The following is a 23,965-nucleotide window of genomic DNA, read 5'->3' as shown; positions in this document are numbered from 1 at the left end:
AAAAAGGTTAAAAAAAATTAAGTCTATCTAGCTGGCTCAATTGGCCTATTGGGATAGGCTTAGCTCCTAAAATTTAGACCAGAAAAGTTTAGTTTAATTGACCCAATCATTCAATTAACCATTTTAATTTTATTTTTAAAAAATCTATATATATTTTAGGATTTTATAAAATTATTTAATCTTATTTTTTGTTTATTTGTAATTAACCCGATAGCCTAACATAAGACTAAGTTTGGACAACAAAATTTGCAGTAAGAAAAAAATTTAGCCAAATTCAACAATTTAACATTCTCTCCTGACGAGTCTGGAAAGACTGATTTACCAAATATATTAATTAATTTAGATATATTTCAATCGCATTCAGTAACTTAAATTCAACTATATAAAAAATAGTTATACTTATATCAAACTCTAAATTGAACAAATATTAAATCTAACAAACAAAATGGAATTCTATGAAGAGATAAGTAAAGCCTACTACTAATTTGATTTGCTCAGTTCTCGAGAACATTTTATCATATGAATTGGAACAATCAAAAGATAAGATGTAGGAGTACTCTTTTATTAACAAACCGGAAGTGTGCCTCGTATTAAAAAAAACAGCTCTAGAGCACCGAAACCATGTGATATCTGACAACATCATTTAGTCAATTAATAAGAAATAGAAGAATGATTAAAGTTGTGTTCATGGTACAATTAGTTGATGAAATACTGTTTTTTTTTTAAGATGGAACTCTTGTAACCATAATTTTTCTTCTATCACGTGAAAAATTGTCAGTTGTACGTGATTAACTATGATTTGAGTGTTAGTAAAAAGGAACACAAACCATGTATGAAGGGTAGAAAATAACAAATTAAAGAACATATTCCCCTTAGGCTTTAGCCTGCTATTTCTTGCTCACATGGTTTTGATAAACTGGTATTTGCATTAACAAATGCATATTAGTAGAAGCCAAGAATCAAGTTAGTTTCAAGAAATCCGTTCCTGAGCAAACGGACAAAATTAAGTATCTCTATTTTAACAAAAATACCTTAACCACTTTGCCAAAGTAGAGAATCTTGAGCAAAAAATTGACAGTATTTTTACTTTATATATATATATATATATATAAGAGGACTTACTTACACTTGCGAATAATTAAATATTTTTCAAATTAGGAGTTTTTGTAATTTACTACATTCCACTTAGACAAAAAGGCACAGGGAAAAAATCTAGTGGCATGGTCATAATCCTTTTCTCCTTAATTAGTTAATTTAGTTTGTCTTAAATCATGGTGCTCCCATAAACGGGATAAATAGTATACGTATTTCTGTTAATTATTTATTACAAAGAAAGATCGGGTGATTAGTTATGATCATCCATTTTCATTCCTGTTGTATACGGAGGCAAAAAGAGGAAAGAGATAAAAAGAGCTGAGTTCTGGAATAGGGGAGCTGAAGATTCTTAAAATACTTCACTGCAGTTATAAAAAAAATATTGACTTATAGAAAATAATGAATGATTAAGATTTAAAAAAAACGATTTAACATATTTTTATATTAAAAAATGATGTGACATTTTACGAAGAAAGGGGGCGTCGAAAATCATGGGAAAAAACAAAAAAGTTTTTATAAACCAGCTCCCCAGGTGCATGTTGATTGACGAATGTTTCCTTAGCAGATTCAAATCGTGAACCAGAGATAACTAACAAGTAAAGTCGTCAATAGAGTGATTTTAGGACGAAAATATATTAATTATAATTAATTAAAAAACATTAAAATGAGGGTTAATTAAGTTTTTAATTCCTAAATTTTTTAAATTTTGATTTTTAATTCACAAACTTGTATTTGATTCATCAAGGTCCTTAAACTTAAAAAAATTAATTTTTAATCCCTAAATAAAAATTTTGAATTCATTATTTTTATTTATTTAATGAAATTTTAAGGATTAAAATCTGATTTTTTTCAAAAGTTTTAGGGATTTAAAAACTTAATGAACAAAGTTAAGAGACATTGGCCTGTCTTTAAAGACTAAAAACTTTAATAAAAAAGAGTTAAGAGACATTAACCAATTAAACAAAAATTTATGAATTAAAAACATAATTTTAAAAAATTTAGAAATTAAAAACTTAGTTAATCTTTAAAATAATAATTAAAAAATGATAAAGTGTTTGTTAAAAGTTTTGAATTTTTAATTGATTGTAGTACTTTAGTGAATACAATATATATATATATATATATATATATATATATATATATATATATATATATATATATATTATACATAGATGTATGAAACTCGTACTTACTTTGCGACAAATAGAACCTATGTATGTGTTTGATTTGAGGAGAAATTGATTCTAAATTTATACTAAATTTTATTTTTCAACTTATTTTATAATAAAATATTGAGACATAAACCACATTACTTTAAAATTAATTCCATTCAAAATGAATTTTACCGGCATACATCTAACCTAAACACACGGCAATAAGAGTGGATATGTCTTTTTCGTTTGCAGCTGTTGGCTTGATTGAGATTTCAAAGTTGAAACCAAGTGCTGGCAGGGGCCTTTGCTAGTTGATATGAATGCTCACAAGTCACGACCACTAATCTCATTCCCACTATGCATTAGTCTTAATTTGACAACCATCTTCAGATAACGGAATTTCATTTAATTTTCTGTGGAATGAAATCATTCGTTGAATTAAGGCAGAAGTTTACAGTAGAGAATACATGACATGCTGCTCATTCTTCAAATACAGAAGAAAACACCCTGTATTTACATATTCGGGGTCATTAGGTCATGTAAGCAATATAGTACATTTTTAACTCCTCATTCCTAATTAATCCCTCGGCCTTGGGTTGGTAAAAACGAAACTACGTTTACGTAAATAGTCTAATTGAATATTTACTTAATAATTTTATTTTATACTACAACTAATGCCATAAGTTTCATCAAGGTAAATTATTTTTTTTTTAAAAAGTGTTCACATTCTAACATGTTTTAGAGATTTTCCTTTTGTTACTCGCTGATTTGTCGGTTATTATCTTTCCATAATAATAAAAAATGACCATGACCCATGGCCATCACTTAACCAACTTTTTCTTCATCTATCATTATATAAGACATCTTATGTTAGATATACATCTGAATTTCATTATTCACCTATTACAAGATTTGACTTTGACATTGAAGTGTTTGCACAGGTGAACGCAAGTCTCATTATTCACTAGGAACCGCCATTGCCACCGCCAGAGCCGTATGCTCCGTCCATCGTGTTTGTATCTTTCCAAACAATTGGCGATAGAACTTGAACCTCTAAGTCTAACATACTAAGTAGTCCTTAGAAAACCTTAATAAATCATTTTTGCATGACCTAAGGTGATCAAAGGAAGACACTCTATTTATTTAAATATGATTGGTCCCTAGGTCAAGGATCCAATCGTCCTAGACGATTCCTTCCTTCAAGCATTGAGCCTACAATAAAAAAATATATTAAAACAAACTAAATAAATTGCAAGAATTATAATTTTTTTCACAACCAGCTAAATTTCTTCTTACTCAACAAAGAAAATGCTACTAAATAATTTGCTGATAAAAGAAACCTTGCAGCTGGCTTGGGACAAAAGTAGGGGCTTTTGCAACTCAATTTAGTTATCTTATTCATCAAAAAATCACCCGAAGCAAACTAATAAAATGTGATTTAGTTTGGTTCGATTTTCATTTAAAATAAAATTTAAATCAAACTAAATTAATATTTTACCGTTTGGTTCAATTTGATTTTTGTGATTTTTACTAAAATATTATTTCATTAAAGTCTATATACTTTATTTTCATCTTTTAAATTAAATTACATTAAAAAATTACTAATAATAATTTATGAAACTTATTAATGTTAATCCTTCTACAATAAATTTTTTCTAAACTTTCATCTATTATAGACCAAACATATCTTTCAAGAATCGTTGAAAAAGAAAAATGATAAACATTATATAAGTTTCATATATATATATATATATATATATATATATATATATATATAACACTACAAAATATTATAAAACTCAAATAATATACACATAAAATATATAACATTAAAGAAATATAAGTATTATAGTTTGGTTCGATTTCAAAAACACAAATCGAACCAAATTGATCAGTTTTTGAAAAATATCATCCACACAAATCCAAAACAAATCAATTTATTTGGATTTTCAGTTTTATTTTAAATCAATTTAAATCCGAACGTCTCTATACATAATGACAAAAATAAATATGGGACCACACAATATTTGTTCTCAGCAAAGCGAGAAAAAAAGCGTAGAAGGAGAGAAAAGGGGACGTTTTTTCAATGTCCGGTCAAACCGTCACCCTATCAAGTGGAGACTGACCACAAAAACAAAATAGGACGCAGGAAAAAAAATGAAGCGGTATTATTAGAAAATAATACCTCATTGACCCATGAAAATGCTTGCGAAGGGGTAATACCGTAAAATTCTAATTCCTTTCTACCATTATATGGCTTAGCTAGATTTTCTTACTTTGTACCATCATGTCATGTGCAAAACGTACCGTGCAAACATCAACACGTGAGAGACAAAATTCCTGACGCCCAAAGTGGAATTAACTTGCTAGGTTATTTTTCTAAAAGAAAAAATTAGTAAATAATAATCGATTCATAATCTAACAAATCTTCTCTGAAAAAGAAAATCTAACAAATCTTCATAACTGACAATATTCAGAGTTGTAATATTTCATACAACAAGATCAATCAATTTTTGGAGGCTATGTGTACGTAAGATGATAGTATTTATCATCGACAACAAACTAATTAATCATGTCCACAGGCTCAAATTGGTTCAGAAGCAATAGTGCACTGACACGCTCAAAAGGACAAATCTACGCATAGATCCCCCATGTAACATGAAAATTGAAAAAGTCCGAGCAATATAATAGACTCAATGGAGACAAGTGTTTGAACAAATTTAACTTGAAATAGGACTACATGGTCAACTAGACAACTCGTAATAGGATCATGTTGTTCAACAATCAACATCGTAAAACTTAAACGTAACTATGAATATCACACTAACGATGTTAAGCTTATTATTTTTTTGGTTCATAGAGCAACCTCTAAACATGGTTTCATCAAGACAAAGAGTAACACCTTCAAGAACATCGAATCCTTCTTACATTTTTGCTTCCATCTTCATTCCTGAGAGGAGACGAAGATTTGAACGTATAAAAATCACACTCTTATCCTGTGTTTGAATGGATACTTTTAACTGAATAATTCATTTTAGATGAGACATTGAATATCTATCATTTTAAATTTAGTATTTGGATAACAATTTAAAAAAAAATTAAATATCTATGATTTTAACAGAGAATTTTAATTAACAGAAAATGAATAATTTGAAATTCTCTTAAAAATTAAAGAATTTCAATTCCTCCACACACTCACTCCTCGCTCTCGATCTTTCCTCTCAAGAGACATTGTTCACTCCACTCGAGCCACACATTCTCAACCCACCCACTCTCGTTTTGCCTTAGCTCACCAAAACGAAAATCGTCGCCGACGACAATGGCTTTACTCTTCTCGCACGCAACAGCAACATCATGAATGTGAGTGTTGAGCTGGTTGGGGCCATCGGTGTGGCTGGTTTCAGAGGAAACGGAAGTGGAACCGACGGTGGCGGTGGCAGTGGCTCTACACTTGCGCTTCTTTTTCTGGTGAGGAAATGAAGGTTTGGGTTGCGGTGGTTCCTCTGGCGCGCCCCTGTGTCTCATCTTATATTGAGAAATGCAAAAGATCTCTGCAATTAAATGCCTTGAGAGAGATCTGTCTCTCTTTCTCTACCTGGTCATGTCTGTGTATGTTTAATTTGTACAAAAAGGGAAAACTCTCTTCGTCTGCATATTTATATATCATTTACTGGTAATAATTAAACTAATCAAGGCTAAATCCATGATTTACATCTTGAAAACTAAAAACTTTTTTAACACACTGTCACATGTTACTTGTGGCTTTTTCTAACAATCTAATCAAGGCTAAATTGAATTACTTTAACTAAACAAGGAAATTAAAATACAAGAAATTGAATTGCTTCATCCAAACAAAATGTTTACAAAATGAAAGGAATTTAAATCAAGGCAATTAAAATGTTGTATATTTGAATTTCTTAGAAATTTTTAAACCCTCCATCCAAACATAGGGTTAGGGTTGAACCTATTTCCTTTTCATGGAATGGTTAGAAGATGTTTGGGAATTGTAGCACCATACATGATCCACCATAAATACTGGACGTACATACCCAAAGAGTACCTAGGTGTACCCATATTGAGTACTTAATTTAATTTTTGAAAAATAAGTATGGTATGCACCCATGGATACCCAACATGTACTGGGTACAGTATGTCCTGTACCCAGTTACTAGTACATACCCGGTACGTGTATGGCTCTAATTTTGGAGTACCCGTGCTATATAGATGCTGGCTGGAGTGATGGATCAACTGCAGCAATCCAGAACCCAAGTCTTGGTCCTAGTCAGGCACAGTGTAAGCAACAGAATTACACTGCAACGTATAATTACTTGTTTAGACAATAGGATGGTAACCCTCTTTTACTCATCTCCATTAGATTACACTTTGCTGAGCTTAACATCATGTTCCAGAAATCCAGTCAAATGGGCATGTTGTATCCCTATCTGCCGCTTCACATGGTCAGGTATCAACTTGTCAATGAGCTCTGGAGATGCTCCAGATAACTGTAAACATAGAACATAAACATGTAATAGACCCTAAACAAGGTACTTACTGAATATCAGATCATGGATATATTCATAATGAAGCTGTATCAAGAATCTTGATCATAAAATCGTATTGTAGGGCATTTAGATTTTTGTAACCTTCATTCATAGCTAAGAAGATGATGCAGCCACACTCACCTCTTGTTTAAAGTTGAATAGAGGGGGAAATGGACGACCATCTGGCAAGTGAGCATTGGGTTCACGGAGTTCATCAAAGAATGGGTGTGCACATGCTTCTAGCTGCATAACAAAGAAAATCCTCCTCAAACTGCTATGCTAGTTAATATATATAACAGTCACTAACTGATAACATTCAGAACAAATATACTGGCACGTTGAAGAAAGATTAAATGATTTGCACACAGACAAATAAATCAAAATTGCAGTAATCACACTCACTGCGGTACATCGAAGACTAGGGGAATACTGCAGAAGGCGGGAAGCAAGATCTATTGCTTCTGGAGGCATTTTTTCATGGAATATCTACACTCAAAATTTTTAAGGTTTAGAATGTCCGAGGTTCTTTAATACACTCAACTTTGATAATCTGAAAAACAAAAGTGGCAGAAGAGAGCAAAAAAAATGCAACCCTTGTGCCATGGATGTGCTCTAACCTGTGGAAACTTGAAATCATTGTAGGTTGGATTCGTACAAGAAACTTCCTCCTGAGCAGGTGTGCCAAGAACCTGAAATACAGATTTTATTGAGCTGATTTCTTATGACAAGAGTGATATGCTCTTAGAAACCTAACATGTGGTAACACCAATTGCACCTTGATAATCTCAACAAGCTGGTCCAGTGCATTTTCGCCAGGAAATAAGGGCTTTAAAAAAATTCCATTTGTGTGTCAGATGGCACTAGGCAGTAAATTGTTATTTAATATGAGACTATTTACACCATTTTAATAACAAAAGAAAAGCAATAACATAAACCTGGCCCAAAAGCAGCTCAGCAAGGACACAGCCAGCTGACCAAATATCAATTGAAGTAGTATACTCAGTGGCACCAAACATAAGTTCTGGTGCCCGGTAGAAAAGTGAACATATATGTGATATATTAGCTTCACCTTTGACCTGATCACACAAAAATCCCAAGTAAACAAGAAATGTCAATAGGAAAAACACGGAAAAATATGATCCTCGATATTGTAATAGGAGTCACAATGCAAAAGCTCATAAACACATAATTTTAATGTATATAAATCATACAGAAACCTCCAAAACACACAACAATGGATGGATTACCCAAAAGGCCCTAAACAAAGCAATATCAAAAACCAAAACTGCCTGGTCTACCAAAACACCAAAACAGAATCATATAAAAAAATTACAATGTAACAAGATAAAATGTTGAAACACACACACGCACACATATGATGATGCACACAAAAAAAGTGTGTGTACTGAGAATGAAATCAACATACCAGCACTTTTGCACTTCCAAAATCACATATCTTAACCTGGTGTGTAAGAGGGTCAACCTAGAGAATACACAAAATGACATCAGAGCAGGAAATAGTTCCTACTATTCGGAAAGAAAGTCCTAATAATAATTTCCATTCAGCAAGAGCATATAAGCAAACCAGTATATTTTGAGGCTTCAAATCTCTGTGGCAAACTCCAGGAACAGTGTGGATATAAGCCAGCCCCCTGAAAATCTATATGTGCACCACAGACCTGTATCAGGATGTGAAAAGATAAAAACAGAACCTTCTCAATCACCCGAAACTTTGAGGCATACCTGGTGCATGTAAAGTTTTACATAAATAAGTGGCATGCTCTGATTAGTATTACTATAGAACTTTGAGACTCGATACATAGACTCTGGAACATATTCCATCACCAAATTAAGAAAAAGTTCATCTGCACTTGTAGTGGAAAAGAAACGATGCTTCAGAGAGATCACATTTGGATGATCCATCAAGCGCATTAACTGTAGCTCACGATTCTTATATCTTTTGTCCAGTAAAACCTTCTTAATGGCCACTGGCTCGCCAGTTTCCAAGCATTTAGCCTAAGATGAAAAATTATCAGCATGTGTCAAAATATAGGGAGATGGTAACAGCTATGAATATAAATATTGTCTTACCAGGAAGACAATTCCAAATGACCCAGTCCCCACAATGCATTCTGCCATGTAACTTTTAGTCTAAAAGAATCATCAACATAAACATCAAATTTTCAAAGATTTAGCATGGATCAGAAGTGAAATCATCTAAATCCCATAGCATTTAAAAATCGAAGTTACATTTTTAACAAACTCGGTATCTGAAAAAAAAAATCTTAATAGCTCTTTACTGGAAAAATGGGTTTAACAAAAAAAGGTACCTGTTTGGGCTTCCCATTTTTTCCTCCAACTGTAGTGGATATGATGTGACCATTCAGAGAATCATTCCCATTGACAGCGGAATTGGATATCTGTCAAATTGCCACAATTATTAACAAGATATAAGGAAAACTACAATTTCAAATGTTTTTGCATATCATTTCAAAATCATTTGATGTCTCAAAGAAGGTAAAGTTGGAAAAATATAGCTATCAAAAACACAATAACACACTCACTAGTCAGTAAACAGACTGACCAGCAGGTTACAGAGTGCTAACCAGATCATATTGCAATTCAGTTATTCAAAATCTAATCTCCATAGAAGATGTTGCATAAAGAAAGAAAAAGGTAGGTCCACAGCATAAGGATTATATTAGATTACAGATATTACGGAAACATTCGGATAAAACAGGTTGAAGACAAGAAACACAACAGCACTAAGCTTCTAGGACAAACTTCCTGCAACTGTTGAAAGTAAGAGGGAAACACAACCTATTATGCTACTTAAACAACTTAAAACAACATAACACTAACAGCCAGCACCGAAGTAGAGCAACATTGAATATTGAAAAATTTAACCAGAAACTAAAGTAAAAGGGCAATATGGAAATCAAGCTGAATCTAGAAAATAACAAACAAAAGATCATAACAAAAATCAAGACCAAATCATGAAAAATCTTTATCATTACACACCCAGTTCAGAACTTCCCTCCAGGCCACAAATAAATAACTAAATTCAATCTTTTATAAAATAAAAAAACGGATCAAGATGAAACTGAGCTAAAGGGGTCTTCTCATTTAAGCTGAAGGACGAAAATCTTCAGCCAAGGGACCAAATTTCCTACATAAAAGAACCCTAATAGTGCCTTAGCCTGGCCACGTGAGGAAGGGGATAAGGATAAAAGAAGAAAAAGAACAACTATGGATAAACAAAAAGTTCAAGCTAATATAGCTCTTAGTAGCTTTATCATATCTCAAATAACCAAAATTAGAAGCTCTTTTCTTCAGGTGTGACTCAAGTTTCTGTCTTTCTGAGCACCGAAACAATAAACCAATTCAATGAGATTCCAAACATAAATGGGAAACGAACACACGCAAGCACGCACCTTGTGGTTGTGATCTGACATGAGGTGAAGAGGATGTTAATGTTATGGGATTGAATAAAAAAAGTGAACAAAAAGATGAGATTTTGAGGACTTGGCCTTTATAGCTACTGGTGGTAATGTACCTGTCCACCACCCTGCTGCACAAAGTATCTAACTGTTTTCCACCTTTTACAAAAATATCTGCAACAGAGATTCTTCTAGGTTCTTAAAACACAATTTAAGAAGCTCTTTCTTGTGTTTTATTCTTGTTTTCACAAAATGATTTCATGACAAAAAAAAAAGTTTTTTGAATAGATTCTCAAGTTGGATGGCTTTCAAAAAAAGTTATTTAAATTTTTTAAAAGTCCATGTCAAATAAATAAGTGAGATTCAGACTTTAAATGTAGAAAAAAATAGATTTACTTAAGAGAAAGTCTCTCACCAAAAAAGTAAAATAAAAATTAAGACAGTCTAGTTTGACCTACTCCTTTTCTGCTCTTACATAGAAAAAAAAAAAAACCCTATATCCCTGCATTCTTTATTCTCGTCTTTCTTATTTGGTAAACCTTATTTCTTAAAATTGTAAGTATAGGTTATTTTAATATTTTACTTTTAGTAATGATATGAGAATATTCCATCACTTCAAATATTTTATCAAAGCTATTATTTAACCTTTACTAGCTACTATTGTCCTTGAAAGTAATAGTGAAGGAATTCAAACTATTTCTTTATTAAAAATATAACATTAAGTGTTTACTATTTTATTATTATTATTATTGTGAATTCGGACCAATTTAATTGACCAACATAAAATAAGGAATCAAACTATAAATAAATAAAAATAAGATAAGACAAGATAAGGAATAAAGATATATCATTTCCTTTTAAGTAGGAGTCTTATTGTTTATTAAGAATATGGACCAATTTAAGAGATCAAAGTAAAAAGACTAAAAAAAGATAAGGGATAATTTTATCTGTTGCCTTTTTAAGAAATTATGAATCTGATTGCAAGACTGTCAAATTAAAATAACAGATCTGTTACCCAAAAAAAATAACGGCTAAAAAATAATTAAAAATTTTAGATAATCAATATTACATGTTAAATAACTTACCGTAAAAAAAAGAAAAAAAAAACTCATCAGTTATCACTGACAATGGGGCTTTTGCTTCTTTTGCCAAAAGAAAAAGGTTATCACTAAAAATATTTTCTTCATTTTTTAGTAAACCAGATTTTCTTTTTGTAACATTTAAATCCCAGCAATGAAACCGCTCAACTTGTAAGTATAATTTTCAAAGTGAAAAAGAATCGTTAAAATTATTAGATCAATGTTTTGGTTTGATTAACAAAATTTAACCAGTTGAAGAGCATTGCAAAATAAAATCGTGTTTTCGACTAAACCTTAAGCAAATTTTCTCTTTTGACTTTGCCCCTGCAATTTTAATGGGCTTCTCCTCAGTACAGATTTTGTAATTTCTAACTTAGATTTAGGCTTAATCCCCCCTTATCTTTTTGGTCATTTTGATATCATTAATAAATTGGACAAGAATTAACTATATAACAAAGAACCAAGTTAAAGGACTCTTGCTACAGGAAGCCCAACATTGTTGGATATATGGGCCTACAAATTAAAACCATCGTAATAGGTCCATTCAAGAATACAGGAAGGAAGCCCCAATTCAAAACAACACACTATCATAATGGATCACCTGGAGAAGGATCCAGGTATATGGCACTGACGAATTGAGGTCTGAGGGACAAAATACATTAATTTGAAATAATCATTAGAGTCTCGTCCACTTTTTTTTTTTTTTTTTTGCACTGCAAAAAATATTGTTATTATATTATAGGAAATAAAGTTTGTCACAAGGAGTGCCAAACTGATACAACTATTGAGTGAGTGCACACGGCTAGCAATAAATTACAAAGGGACCTTTGTCACTGCACATGCACAAACAAGTTAACAAACCTTCTCATCCCCATACAGATAAATAAAGTTTTTAAATATAAATTTGAATTAAAATTTACTATAATGTGATTTATGTTTGTGTATTTTTTTTATTCAAAAGTATGTTGATAATATACTCTAAATCTTTTTTTTTATTATTATTAACATACTATAAATCTTTTACTTATAAAACTTGTTCATGTAATTATCATTGATTGTTGACTTAATTTCAATCCCCTCCCCTTTTAATCTATAGTAGTTTATCTTAATTTTTATGAGACCAACGTTATGTACAAGTAACACTTCCCATTAAACATATTACATGTATTATTTATATTCAATTTTTCATAAATCATTATCAATTTATCACATGCAGGCTAATTATATATCCATGGACAATCGTGTTCCTATTTTTACAAATATTGGAATCTTAAAACAAATGTACTCAAATTGCTTACACCTATTTTAACTTGTCTTGTATCCTGATCAAAACATCCTTGATTTCAATCCCCTCCCCTTTTTTCTCAGAGCTAGAGTCATCGGATTCAACAATGTAGCAGTGGCCACTTCCAACTTAAAGATAGAGGTCATTGAACTCGCACTTAAAATGATGACGTGACCAAACAGATCTTATCTTTGTGCATCTACTTTATTCGGGACCAGGGGGTTAGCATTTTGATAAGCTTATATAGAAGCTACTCTGTCATATGATACATGAAGGTAGTGAAATTTTTTCAGAATGAGTCAGATTGTGTAGCAATTGGGAAACATATATGTATAAAGCAAAAGGCAAAAGAAATCTAAAACTGAAGTTCACTTTAATCTGTCAGCCAATGGTGTGTCTCTCGTTAAAAAAAAAAAAAAACTCAGACATTAGTATATCTTTTCAAAAGCTGGAATCTTAATTGCTATTGTGATAAAAAATTTAAATGTGATTATATATCTAAAACAATTGTAGAAACTCATCAGTTAGATATGTTCATGAAAAGAAATATTATACTCTGGAAATTCTCTTTTCAGGAATACTATTTTTTTTAAAGAGTTTCATGTATTGTAGGATTGTATTCTTTCAAAAAGGCTTAGCTCTAAGAAGAGTTCTACTCACATCTAGTCTTCAACATATTTAGAAGAAAATTTTTCTTCACGGAAGATACGAAGAAAAAAAAGAAGACTAAATAATACTAATAGCAGGAGAGGGAAATTGTTTCTCTTCTGTACTTTGAAAATCATTGAATAACACTCTCACTCGCCAAAGGGAAAGAAAAATAAAAAAGAAAACAAAGCTAAAAAGAAGAAAAGTAAAGAACACAAGAGTACGAAACGAGGTCACGTCTCAGTAGTACACTGTAACAAGTTTGTTTTCATATATGAAGCACGTCGTACCTTTTCAAACATGCATGTCAAATTGTCAATTCCTTTATGTTTTGTTTGATATTTCTAGATAAATAAATGGGAGAAAATGGAAGGGGAAAAAAAGAAGAAGAGATAATTAAGAGAGGATGTAGAGAAATGGAAGAAACATGAATTAGCCTTTTGTTTGGGTTTGGTTAAAAAAATAGAAAAAAAATACAATTATTTTAAATTAGTTTTATATCCTTTAAATATAATAATAAATAGGTAGATGGATAAAATTGTTTTTAAGCAAAATTTGTTCTCTTCACTTTTAGAGGAATAATTTTTTGGGTCTATGTGAGTTTTCTTTCTCTCTCCTGTGTGTGTGTGTGTGTGTCTCTGTGTGTGTGTGTGTGTAATGTTGACTGCGTATCTGTGTCCAATATTTGCCTGTCCTTAATTAATGTTGACTGCGTATCTCCTATCACAGGCTCCGGTGCTTTCCTTAGCCACACATCTCGCTGTTGGTTTAGCAATTGATTACCACATCCAATATGTTTTAAAAAATGCGTTACAGAATAAATGTATTACTGGAATTTCTCAATGTCAGGTAGTTTCACTTAAATCCCAAAATCCTTCTACAACGTGTTGATTGATATATATTGCCATTAAAAAAAAAAAAGGTGTTGATTGATTACTACATACAAAAATATTACCACCTTGATTATCACTTTAATTGGATTTGTCAATCTGCATTCAAAGATTGAGGCCCCATTTGAAAATAGACAAGCTTGCAATGGGTTTGAGCAGGACGCAAGCGGAGGTGGTGCATGCAGGAAGCGAGTGTATGTGTAGTTGCAGCGCCGCGTGAGGTTTTGGTGAACACCCATGCGATGGTATCCAGAATTGTGCGACGTGTGAGACATTCAAAAATGAAAAGTCAGCCTCTCAATTATGCTAAACAACTAGGCCCCTATCGTTGTAACTCCTTCGACCAATAACCAGCACCACATTCTTTCCATTCCCCACCTCATTGGCAAATCAAGAATGAACCAACCTCATAAAATTTCTACAAATCTTCACTTACATGGTCCCGTCAAGAGCTCAAGACAACAAAGAAAACACGTAACCTGCGAATGGACATGCATTATCAAATAAACCAACCTTGGTTTCTTTAATTTATTCCGTGTACTAAAGGGGACATTCATTCTTAATCCAATCCTAGCTAAAGATAAATAAATCAATTGGTGGGTAAAAACAAAATCAAAAAGTGAAAAATATATGTATTTTTTAAAGTGAAGGGAGCAGATTAAAAAAAAAAGAATAAAATTATGGAAACTCCTGAGTGGGATTCTCTGCTCCTTTGCCTCTCCCCCCCAAAAAAGAGTAAACTACTCTCTCCCTTTGCCCTTCATGATGCTCATCTTTTTGTCCTTTTCCACTTTCCCCCCCCCCCCCCCCCCCAAAAAATGAGTCTATACAGCATAATAATGACAACAACATTAAAATAAAACGTCTTTGACGAGTCAACTCAGGACGAGTTGATTTGGTGGTGGTGATGAGGTCCAATGTCTTTGAGCATACCCAAAACCTGTTGCATTGTGGGCCTCTTCGAAGGGCTCTCCGCCGTACACAAAAACGCGACTCGGAGAGTCTCCACCATCTGACTCAGTACCACCGAGTCACCCCCGAGTCGGAGCCTCTCGTCCAAAACCCTAACGCCGTGCCCCTCCCTCACCGCCTTCCGCGCCGCCGCCACCGCCTCCGCCGTGCTCTCCCTCCCCGTCAGGAGCTCCACCAGCACCGCCCCGAAACAGTACACGTCGTCCTCAGTGCCAGAACTCGGGTTCGGGTCGGATCGCAACCCGAAATCGGCGATCCGAGGCTCGAAGTCGTCGGCGAGGAGAATGTTAGAGGTGACGAGGTGGCCGTGCACCACGGGCTTGGAACGCGCGTGGTGAAGATACGCGAGGCCACGCGCTATGCCCACTGCGATACGGTGTCGTGTGAGCCACCCCATCTTTTCTGGGGATCCATCGTCGACGACGCCGTTTTGAATCTCCCACGTGTCGCCTGTCCAGTCCTCCACGTTGGTGTCTCCAGTTGGAAGCTCGTGTAGCCACCTTCCTAGGTCTCCGTTTCCCATGTATTCGTACAGCACCAGTTTCTCCTTACCTGAAAATTTCACCAAAATATTTCCTAACATTTTCCTAAATAATAATCTTACTTGCAATTTTTTTATTTATTAATACTAAAGTTACTAATATTAATACTTTTATTCTTTAAAAATTACTGCAATGAGAAGAATCTACGTATATTCTCATAATTTATTTTATTTAAGCACCGTTAATCTAAAAGAAATTTGAGAAATCTCTCTCTGTCTCTCTCTCTATATATATATATATGCAATTTTAATAAATTAAAAATTCAAAAAAATATTATAATATCATACTAAAAAATAAAATTAATTGATATGGTTGAATTTTAACTTAATAGTTGAATTAAATATTATTTCACTTTTTTATTTATCATTTCTTAATGTTAGTCAATAAAATATTATAATAATATGGATTTTAAATAGTTATTATGTAAATTGTGTGCATTGTATGTGATAATTTGTAATAGTATTTTTTTAACATTATAATTCCATACATAAAATATGAAAAGTTTAAATAAAAATATGAAGATAATTAAAACTATTTTCTTAAATTAAAAAAAAGTCAATATTTAACAACTAATGTTTGCTAGTAGTACTACACTGGGGGAACATGATTACATGACAACTCCCTTTCCCTTATAAATGATGTAATGTAATGTAATGTTGATTCCTGTGGATAAAAACTAAACTAAAATTGCGCCAGTAATTGAGACGTGGATTCGAACTTAAAATTCAAGTTCAAAGTTGCATTGCATCAGTCAACCGAGACAATGCAGGCTAATTTAAAAAAATACACTGAAGAATATATTTTTCAATAAAAAAACAAGAAAGTTTATGTAAGTACATTACGTTTTTGCCAATTGTGGCCACTAAGAAAATTAAAGCTGGGGGAAGTACACTATGCACGAATTACCACGCACAATCATAACCACTAGCAGCAGCGACGATAGATTTTACTATGCGAGAAAGAAAGGAAGGGTGACACGGCACAAGAACAGACAAAAACATTAGAAAAGGAAAAAATAAATAAAAAACCCGTGAAAGCATTAATGAGAGCAGTGCCACGAAAACCAAAACAGTGTACGGCACGCTTACCTGCAATGCAGTAACCGGAGAGGGGCAGCAAGTTGGGGTGCTTGAGCCTTGCGAGGTCAACATAGGTGGCCACGGAGTCATCATGATCAACGTCTCTGGCGTGTTCCAGGACCTTGATTGCCACGTGGAGCTCCCCGGGCAGCACGGCTCTGTACACGGGCCCACACCTTCCCTCCGCCAGCAGCGAGTCCTTCCCGAAGTGTGACGTGGCAACAATGAGATCCTTGAAGCTCAGATTAATCAACGGCTTCTCGAACATCACTACCGGCGCCGAAGACGGTTCCTTCAGGTCAGCCACCCACGTTGACCCTGATTCGGTCTCGAACGCGAACGGCCCTGATTTCATTATCATCGTCATCGTCATCCCTTGTGGGACCGGCATCGAGATCGCCCACTTGTTCCTCTTGGCGCTCTGCTTCCTCTTCTGAATCACAATGCGGAGTGCCCATATGGACAAGAGAATTAGGACAATTGCTGATGACGCTGCAGCAATCAGCGTTTTGAACTTTCGCTTGTGAGTGATGGCTTCTTCTTGTGTTGAGTTTTTCGTACTGTCGTAGGTGAAGTTGCTGCCAGCGTGGACGAAAGCCGATTTACCGAATCTAGTGAGCCTGTTTACGCTAATTGATGAGGTGAAGTTGTTGAACGAGATGTTGAGGAATTTGAGGGTGGTGAGTGGAGGGAAATCAGAAGGGAAATTACCGGTGAAGTTGTTGTTTGATAAGTCCAAGTGGTTAAGGGAGTCAAGAGAGGAAATGGCTTTTATGTTGGTTTGAAGATTGCAGCTCGAGAGGTCAAGGTGTTGTAGTTTGGTGAGGTTTTGAAACCCGGAAGGAAGTGTGACCAGGTTGTTGTGGGAAAGGTCGAGGATCTTAAGGTTTCGGAAAACAGAAAGTTGGATTGAATTAGTAAACCTGTTGTGGGAGAGGTTGAGTGTTTTAATGGATGAAAACGAAAACGAGGTGTTTTCTGCTGTGGGTTTAAGGATGCTCCCTCCGAACCTGTTTCTAGAGAGGTTTATTTCCAATAAGGATGAACTCGACCAAAACCAGCATGGCACGTGACCTTGTAAGGCATTGCCAGAGAGATCGATAACCTGCAACTTGGACATGTTCCTCAGGTAACCCCATGAGATTGTTCCACTGAGGTTTTGGGATGGAAGCACTATTCTGGTGATGATGTGAGTTTGGAAACAGTTGTTGGTTTGGAACGAGGAGGAGGAAGCGTTGAAGCCAGAGACTGATTTGAAAGCCTTTGACAACAAGTCGTGCTCTTCACTGATGTTGTTGCATGAAGATTCCACCAGAGAAAATAGCGACACAAGAATCAAGAATAAGCAAAAAAGGGGCTTCATTTTGCTCTACGGTTTTGGTTTTTCTGTCCTAGATAAGGAAGAAAGAAAGAAAGAAAGAGAGGAAAATAAACAGATCGTGGGCTGTTCTGGTCTATTGTTGTTAAGGTTTGCGGTTTAATGGTTATAGACAAAGTGGGAAGGATGTAACGGCGTCATGTTCTGACGGAGAGTTTAACGGCACTTGAACATGTGGATTGTGGAGGGTGAAAGATAATTTAATTTAACGGAGGTCGTAAATAGAGAGAGGGATGGGTAGATTTTTTTAAAAAAATAAAAACTTTAATATTACCGCTCGGTGATGCGGTGATTGCGATTTTCTAGATTTTAATTTTCATTTTTGACTTATGAATTCTGTTATTTGAATGTTTGCTGTCATGTAATTGCCACCGTGAAACTCTGGGATTTACAGGGGGACAAAGCTGCTACGGAAATATGGGATGTTTGTTGGTTGGGTATGTTTTGATTGAGGGAATGAAAATGTGAGAGAATATGAAAATGGAATTGTGGGCTTCAATCTCAGAGTGATTTGAAGATGACTTCAGCTCAGTGTGCTTGAAACTAATGGGGTCCCCAGTTCCTTTATTATGAGGCATTAAAGATCCAAATAACATATATATGATGCAATAGGATGCTAGAGTTGTTCAGCCCAGCCATAATAGACATAGTGCCTCACAAACAACTTGTCCAAACCAAGAGTTGACAACACTTGCACCGTGAATATATACATATAAGGAGGAACTGAACACATCATGTTAACCAGCCTTATGTTACGTACAAATCAAATTATTTTATGTATTAACATGTACATGTCATTTAATAATGCCTCAATATATCATTGAGAGTGTTAGATTTTCCATGTCGGTTTGCCTTTTAGGGCTGGGTTCCAATCTGCTGCAATTTTGAAAAATATAATTAGTTAGAAATGATTCTAGCAATTATGTAATAGTTTGTTTTAAGAGGAAATTATGCATGTTTTTTTTAGGTTTAAGAAAATTATATATGTTTTTTTTTTAATTTATACATGTCTTTTTTATGTTTTTAAAATTAATATAAATCTTCTAAACGTGATCTAAACATTTGACAGTAACAAGTTATGTATATCAATGTTTTTGATTAAAAAAATTTAAAATATATTTTTTATTTTCATAAATATAAAAATATTCAGAATTTGTTAATCTAAGAAAATGATCTATTTTTCATACTTACAAAATTTAAATCTATTACTTTTTATTCAAAGTTAGGTTATTGGAGAAAGAGTCACATTTTTCAATTTTTTACATTATTTTTTTAATTTTTTTTAATCAAAATTATCAACACTTGTAAAATACTTAGATGACATTTACATAATTTGTGTATAGGTTTTAAAAATAAAAGAAAGATGTGTATAATTGCTTAAAACCTTCGAAAAAATATATGTAATTTTTTTAAACCTTATAAGAGATATGTATATGTGTTTCTCAAAAGAAGGAAAGACACACGTAATTTTCTTGAATTAAACTTGAGAGTTAGTGTTTGAAAGTTGAATGAATTTGATTTTGGTGAATGGAAATAATGTATCTAAAATGTGGGTAGCCTATTTTCTCTATAAAAAAAATTCTTAGGCTATATTTGGTTTGATAGATTATGATCGAGAGAAGGATAATTCTTAGATTAGTCCTGAATGGAGAAAATATATAAGAGTAATCACCAGAGAATAATTGTAGTTTGATTGGAGCTATTCCATTCCTGGGTGTTTCATCTTGTTGACAAAGCCGGTGAGCCTTATTGGTTTAAACTATGACTACTTGATCGGTCGTTTAGCCAGTATAAAAATAATGAAAAATGTATTGATTTCTATGGCCGAGTAAACAATACAGAATAAGATCGTCAAATATGCAGAAGGGTCAAACACCATTTGAGACATTCTTCTCCATCGTATATCTAGTTGGTTGTTGAAAAACTAATCACATGCAAATTACTAAATTACAAAAGACCTTGACTCAATAATGTTCGGTCTTCCACTTAATAAATAAGTCATCATCAGACACTAAAGGCTTTTTGGCCCCCCTTAATAATCCTTTACAATTGGCAAACCTCACTCATGGACGTAATTTATTCATACACGTTAATTAGAATATGCAATAAGATTGTTAGTATGAGTAAATTTTGGGTAAATTATTAAATATATAAATACATAATATAATAATAATAATAATAATAATAATAATAATAAAGTTTTTCGTAATAAAAATTAACAAAAACTGAAATTGTTATTAGGAGCAACAACTACATGATCTTATTCAACAAGTTTAATTTCCTTCACATTCTAAACCCAAACCTTGACTTCTAACCCCCAAATTCCGCAAATATTTAGTATACCTCCCTCCATCATAATTTTTTTTTTAATTTTAGAAATTGTGGGTTGAAAAAAAAAGATAGAATAAGGTGTTCTGAAGAAACACGAAATAGAAATTTTCCTGGAAATTCCTCTTACACAAAATGACAAATTGCATACGAATGGTATGGTAATCAAATTAAGGCTGAAAGAAAACACATACACAATGACAGTTTAAAACTACGTCCTGAAGTTGGCAAGTATTTGCTCCACAAATTCGAGGTGCTAAATGCCATCTCACCTGCTCTGGCACGTGATCTTGGTTTCTTTCTTTTGCCATTATATACTACTGATTCTATACATGTTAATAAACTATGTTTGGAATCGTTTTGGAGGGTAAGTTAAGCGGATGAAGTTATCACCCTACCGTACCCTCTCCCCGAAACCAAAATTCCCCAATGACAACTAGGACTTTGAATACATTATTAAGGTTAGAGACTTAATTATATAAGATTTATATTCCAAAATACCTATTATGAAAGATAAAATTATTTTTTATTATTGTGGAATACCTATTCTGAAAGTTATTTTTTACTGTTACGAAACACCTATTTCAAAATGGTATTATATGAAAAGGATAATTTGGAATTTTAAAAAATTTGAAAGGTGCATGATTCAAATTCCAACAATCTTATTTATAGGAAAATGATGTGAGAAATCCACATCATTGAAGAAAAGAATTTAATTATATAAAATATAAGTAATACAAAGAATTATTTTAAATATAAAATATAAAAAATAATGAAATTATAATAGAGAATTTTCTAAATAATTTTATTTTGTTCAAAATTATGTACTTTAACAAATTGAATTTACCAGTATTTTGAATGAGTTATACAATTTTTTATCTATTCAATTATATTAGAATACAAGTTATTAGACAAACATTTTTTTGGTCAGAGATTAATCTCATTTGTGATATGTGATTATCATCGATCTAATAAAATTTTATACATCGTGGGATTCAAATATGAATTTTCTCACTAAATAGATCATTTTCATTCATATAAATAAAGTGGAATCATATACTATTATGTCAATCCAATGATTGATGTAATAGAATATTTTTATCCTAAGCTATTTATTATGAACAATTTATATTAACTAAATCATTAAATATTTTTCAGTCAATAGCAATGCTTATCCTAAGGTATTTGCCATTAATAGCAATGCATATTCCAGTTACATTAAACAAATTTTCACCTTACTTGAATTACATGAACCACTTTGTATTCGTTTTTTTTTTTTTTTTACTATTGTTGCTCCACCTACTTATATTGTCAATGATAACTTGGAGGACTTATTTGGTGATCAAAATAGAATAGAACAGAACAGGAAATAACAGAATTTGAGAAGGCATATGTTTTTGGTTGGGTTTTTTTCCTTTAACAAAGACATATATGCCTATTTTGTTTCAATTTTCTTAGCGTGTTACAATATACAAATTATATTGACGTTTTTGAGTTGCACATACCTCTGCTTAACATTTTTACTAACGAAATTTTCGCTTACAAGTCATAAACCAGTTATGAATATGCTCCAAGAAATAAATTAACCCAAGCCAACTGGTAGAACTACCACCATTCATTATTATATTAAAGCATGCACCTTAACCCGAATTACAAAACGCACTTGTAGTTCATAAACGTTATCATTTTTGGAGAAAGGGCAAGTACATAAGTAGTAATATATATGGCCGGATCCAAGACAAGACTACAAAATGTTGGTGTGGTTAGAGAAACCTATAGGTTTCAAAAGGATGGATAGTACTCCATGCTCTAATTCACTATAAAGCCAAAGATGATGCAACCTCTTTGATTGGAAAACCAGGCGCAGCATTGATGGGACATACACCATAAGGCCACTCATCGCTATCATTCCTTTTTATTAAGAGGTAACCTTTCTTTCCATAGTCTTTTTCTCGTAAGTTTTTTTTTTTCACTTTTACTTTTACTTAGATGTGTGATTTCAATTCACACTTATACTTGTATTACTCACCTCCATTATGTGATTATGAGAACACAAGAATTTACACAATTAGCATACACATTAAACATACCCAAAGTTTTTAATTTTGAATAACCTTTAATCTATAAACATTATTAATATTCAATTAACCCCTTGTCAATAAATAAAGATACTTACACCCGCATAAAATTGAAGGCCAGTTGCATCTATGGTCACATTAACAGGCTGTTTGTTAACACGGCACAAAAGAGCTTCTTCTCGTCCAACCACAACTTCAAGGTTATCTATACTAACAACCTTGTTTGCATTTGCCTTCAAGAAAAAGAAAAAGAAAACCTCAAATTAAGAAAACAAAAGCAATGTCTAAATTTATTGTTCCAATTTTATTTTTTAAAATTTTGAAAACGCAAAAACTAAGCTTGGAGAAAAAAGTGTTAACCCAGACCTTGCAAGTACTATTTTGGGCTATGTAAGGATAATGAGCTTCTGTGTCAACGCCACCATTATCTATAACGTAACCAAATGCATTGAAGTAAAAGCCTCCAGCACAATCATTGCTAGCAGGGTCACAATCCACGAGTTGTTGTACAGATAGGGTGACACTGAAAGCCCAAACCATCATCTATAACTATTTTGTTTATTCCTTCGAAAGCCCAATACTTTCTAACAAAATAACATGTTAAATCAGTCCGAAAAATTCATATATATATATATATATATGTGGTTAATGTTGTAAAATGAAACTATTTTACTACTCGTATCTTTTTGAAGAAGTATAAAGAAACAAAAATCTGTAAATCAACGACTTTGCTTTTAGTTGTTTCACAAAATATTTATTGTGTTTGAATTAATTCATTTTGAGAATAAAAAATTATGTTTTTTGAAAAATGATTTTTAATTCTAAGTTAGAAAATCATATCATATGTAGCCGGCTACAGTGAACAACACAACTCATTTTGTCACTTACTTGAAAATAAAGAGATTATTACTTTTAACATAAATTTGAGACATCAAAAAGTTGTTTCTTTAATTTTATAGCGTACTGTTAAGATGCACCGTATATATATATATATATAAGTCATCATATACAATATCTCATACAGTTTAATTTTAAAGTGGGGTTCACAATCACAATTTTTTTTAACCATGATATTAAATTTTTTCAAGTTTTCGCAAAACTTACTACGTACAATGTTATGTTTAATGTTTAAAAGATAAATAAATACATAATATTAATAAATTATAACAAATTTAGGAATAATAATAATAATTCATTTAAATAGGCCAGTCTGTTAAATTTAAAAAGCTTTTTAAATAATCTAAATTAAGCTAGATCTTTTTAATTAAATAAATTTTAATAAAAAAACTTGACTTAATTTATATTCTAAAAATGTTTTGATCTGATTTAGCCTTAGACTAAATTTTATACCTTGTGAGTGGTGTGTGCTCTACTTTAGTCTTAAACTATAATATATATGCTATATGGAGTGAAATGAAGATTCTCAAGAAGGGAGGTAATATAATAATAATGAAAA

The 23,965-nt window shown here is 32.6% G+C and overlaps 3 protein-coding genes across 3 annotated transcripts; all 3 read right to left on the bottom strand.

The window, feature by feature from the left end:
• Positions 1-6,108: 6,108 nt before the first annotated feature.
• On the bottom strand, positions 6,109-10,420 carry LOC114412945 (shaggy-related protein kinase eta-like). The gene is made up of 12 exons (XM_028377065.1): positions 10,225-10,420; positions 9,121-9,210; positions 8,882-8,941; positions 8,534-8,806; positions 8,376-8,450; positions 8,217-8,273; positions 7,726-7,866; positions 7,566-7,616; positions 7,408-7,479; positions 7,193-7,276; positions 6,932-7,033; positions 6,109-6,751 (listed from the first exon to the last, which is right to left on the bottom strand). Exons 1-12 carry the CDS (start codon positions 10,243-10,245, stop codon positions 6,626-6,628), a joined length of 1,152 nt encoding a protein of 383 aa, XP_028232866.1. The 5' UTR covers positions 10,246-10,420; the 3' UTR covers positions 6,109-6,625.
• A 4,519-nt stretch (positions 10,421-14,939) lies between these two features.
• On the bottom strand, positions 14,940-18,187 carry LOC114412944 (calmodulin-binding receptor kinase CaMRLK-like). Its single transcript, XM_028377064.1, has 2 exons — positions 16,735-18,187; positions 14,940-15,656 (listed from the first exon to the last, which is right to left on the bottom strand). The coding sequence occupies exons 1-2, from the start codon at positions 18,086-18,088 to the stop codon at positions 15,013-15,015; spliced, it is 1,998 nt and encodes a 665-aa protein (XP_028232865.1). The 5' UTR covers positions 18,089-18,187; the 3' UTR covers positions 14,940-15,012.
• A 3,745-nt stretch (positions 18,188-21,932) lies between these two features.
• On the bottom strand, positions 21,933-23,079 carry LOC114411544 (ervatamin-B-like). The gene is made up of 2 exons (XM_028375192.1): positions 22,876-23,079; positions 21,933-22,742 (listed from the first exon to the last, which is right to left on the bottom strand). The coding sequence occupies exons 1-2, from the start codon at positions 23,050-23,052 to the stop codon at positions 22,587-22,589; spliced, it is 333 nt and encodes a 110-aa protein (XP_028230993.1). The 5' UTR covers positions 23,053-23,079; the 3' UTR covers positions 21,933-22,586.
• Between the last annotated feature and the right edge of the window lie 886 nt (positions 23,080-23,965).

Source organism: Glycine soja, chromosome 5 (assembly GCF_004193775.1).
Source record: "Glycine soja cultivar W05 chromosome 5, ASM419377v2, whole genome shotgun sequence".
NCBI classification, from domain to species: Eukaryota; Viridiplantae; Streptophyta; class Magnoliopsida; order Fabales; family Fabaceae; genus Glycine; species Glycine soja.
Note: the sequence above shows the minus strand (reverse complement) of the source record. Positions and strands in the feature narration are given on the sequence as shown.